General features: G+C 43.4%; 1 protein-coding gene across 1 annotated transcript; it reads right to left on the bottom strand.

The window, feature by feature from the left end:
* Positions 1–1,400, bottom strand: RNASE6 (ribonuclease A family member 6). The gene is made up of 2 exons (XM_019718465.2): positions 1,164–1,400; positions 1–783 (listed from the first exon to the last, which is right to left on the bottom strand). The coding sequence occupies exon 2, from the start codon at positions 776–778 to the stop codon at positions 314–316; it is 465 nt and encodes a 154-aa protein (XP_019574024.2). The 5' UTR covers positions 779–783; positions 1,164–1,400; the 3' UTR covers positions 1–313.

The following is a 1,400-nucleotide window of genomic DNA, read 5'->3' as shown; positions in this document are numbered from 1 at the left end:
TGCAGGAGAAAGTGATTTTATTGCTATGAATACAGTGCAACAAAGATTGATAGGAGTTCCAAGGTTAAAAATATGGAGGTCTGGACCCTTGTTTGCCCTCTTCCCTATTGCTTTCCTTTGAAATACACAGAGCTCAAAAGCAGAAAAGAATTCTATTTCTTTTTGTCCCAACTCTGGTCTTGAATCCTTGGCACGCTAATCCTCCCAACACCTTCCCTTTTACTTCTATGGGAACCAGGGAAATCAACAAAAGAAAAGGCAGAAGAGATCATAAGAGAACCTGTATCAAGTGAGAGGAAAAGTGACGGAAACTTTAAACAATCTTATCTAAGTGTACAGGAACCAACTGATAGGGAGGGTCGCTCTTTTGAGGGGGGTCACAGGCAATAATGAAGAACTTGTATTGGACAGCATTGTTGTAGCGGCAGTTGGGATACTTCCCTGCAGTGAGATTGCAGTTGGTCATGTTAACAGGCTTTCGACTCTGGTGGCAATTGTTCCAGCCATTCTTGCAAAGAATCTTGGGCAATGCACAGGTAGCAGCCACGTTCTTGAAGGAGTCGTGCAGAAAGGTGTTTTTAGGCTTACAGTGCTGAGTATAATTATTAACAACACGCATTGCCTGGTTACATTGGAGAGGGTTTGGCTGTATATGCTGAATTTCAAACCAACGAGCCTTGGTAAGATTCTTAGGCAAAGCCCAAAGTGGACACATTGGCCCCCACAATCCCAGCAGCAATAGGAGGAGAGGAAAGCCTTTCAGGAGATCTAACACCATCTTTTCTGTGTAGGAAGAAGAAAGATAATGGTAGTAGTAGAAGCAATAAGAACAAAATTATTATTAATAAGCACTTAGATTTTTGTTGTGCCTTTTAAGATTTCATAGCTCTTTTTTTTTCCTAACCATCTTCTTTCCCACTTGAGTCTCACAATTTTATGATGAACCTGAAGCCCAGTGAAGAGGAATATGAGGTAAGAAGACCTTTCTTCTGATCGGCAGATCCCATTCTTCTCTCTCCTGCATTTGATGGCCTCCATGTCAGAAACTTTGTCTCATCCATCCCTCTTCCCTCCTGAAATATTTACCCTCCATCTATTTGACCTGGACCTCCCAGCCATCTTCACTGCCCTAGTTTCCCCAGCCCTGTGGCTTCTCCTCTTACCAGGTCTCCACACTGGGGCTCCCACTGAGAACAGAAGCAGTAGTTAGGTGCAGGCTCAGAGGCTTCTGTAGGCTGCTTGCGAAAGGGAAGAGTTCTGAGCCCTTAGGAAAGAGAAACCGAGGGAAGACGAACTTCTTCTGCACAGTGTGGATGAGATGCTTAGACCTTCAAACTCGTTGATTACAATAGTGTCGCTATCGCTAAAGACACAGGAAGAGTTATTTAAAGAAACAGTAA

Source organism: Rhinolophus sinicus, linkage group LG03, assembly GCF_036562045.2.
Source record: "Rhinolophus sinicus isolate RSC01 linkage group LG03, ASM3656204v1, whole genome shotgun sequence".
Lineage (NCBI taxonomy): Eukaryota > Metazoa > Chordata > Mammalia > Chiroptera > Rhinolophidae > Rhinolophus > Rhinolophus sinicus.
The sequence above is the reverse complement of the archived record's forward strand: the minus strand, read 5'-3'. Positions and strand labels throughout refer to the sequence as shown.

Excerpts from the sequence above, each read along its gene's own strand:
- RNASE6 (XM_019718465.2), bottom strand. The coding sequence starts at position 778 with ATGGTGTTAGATCTCCTGAAAGGCTTTCCTCTCCTCCTATTGCTGCTG.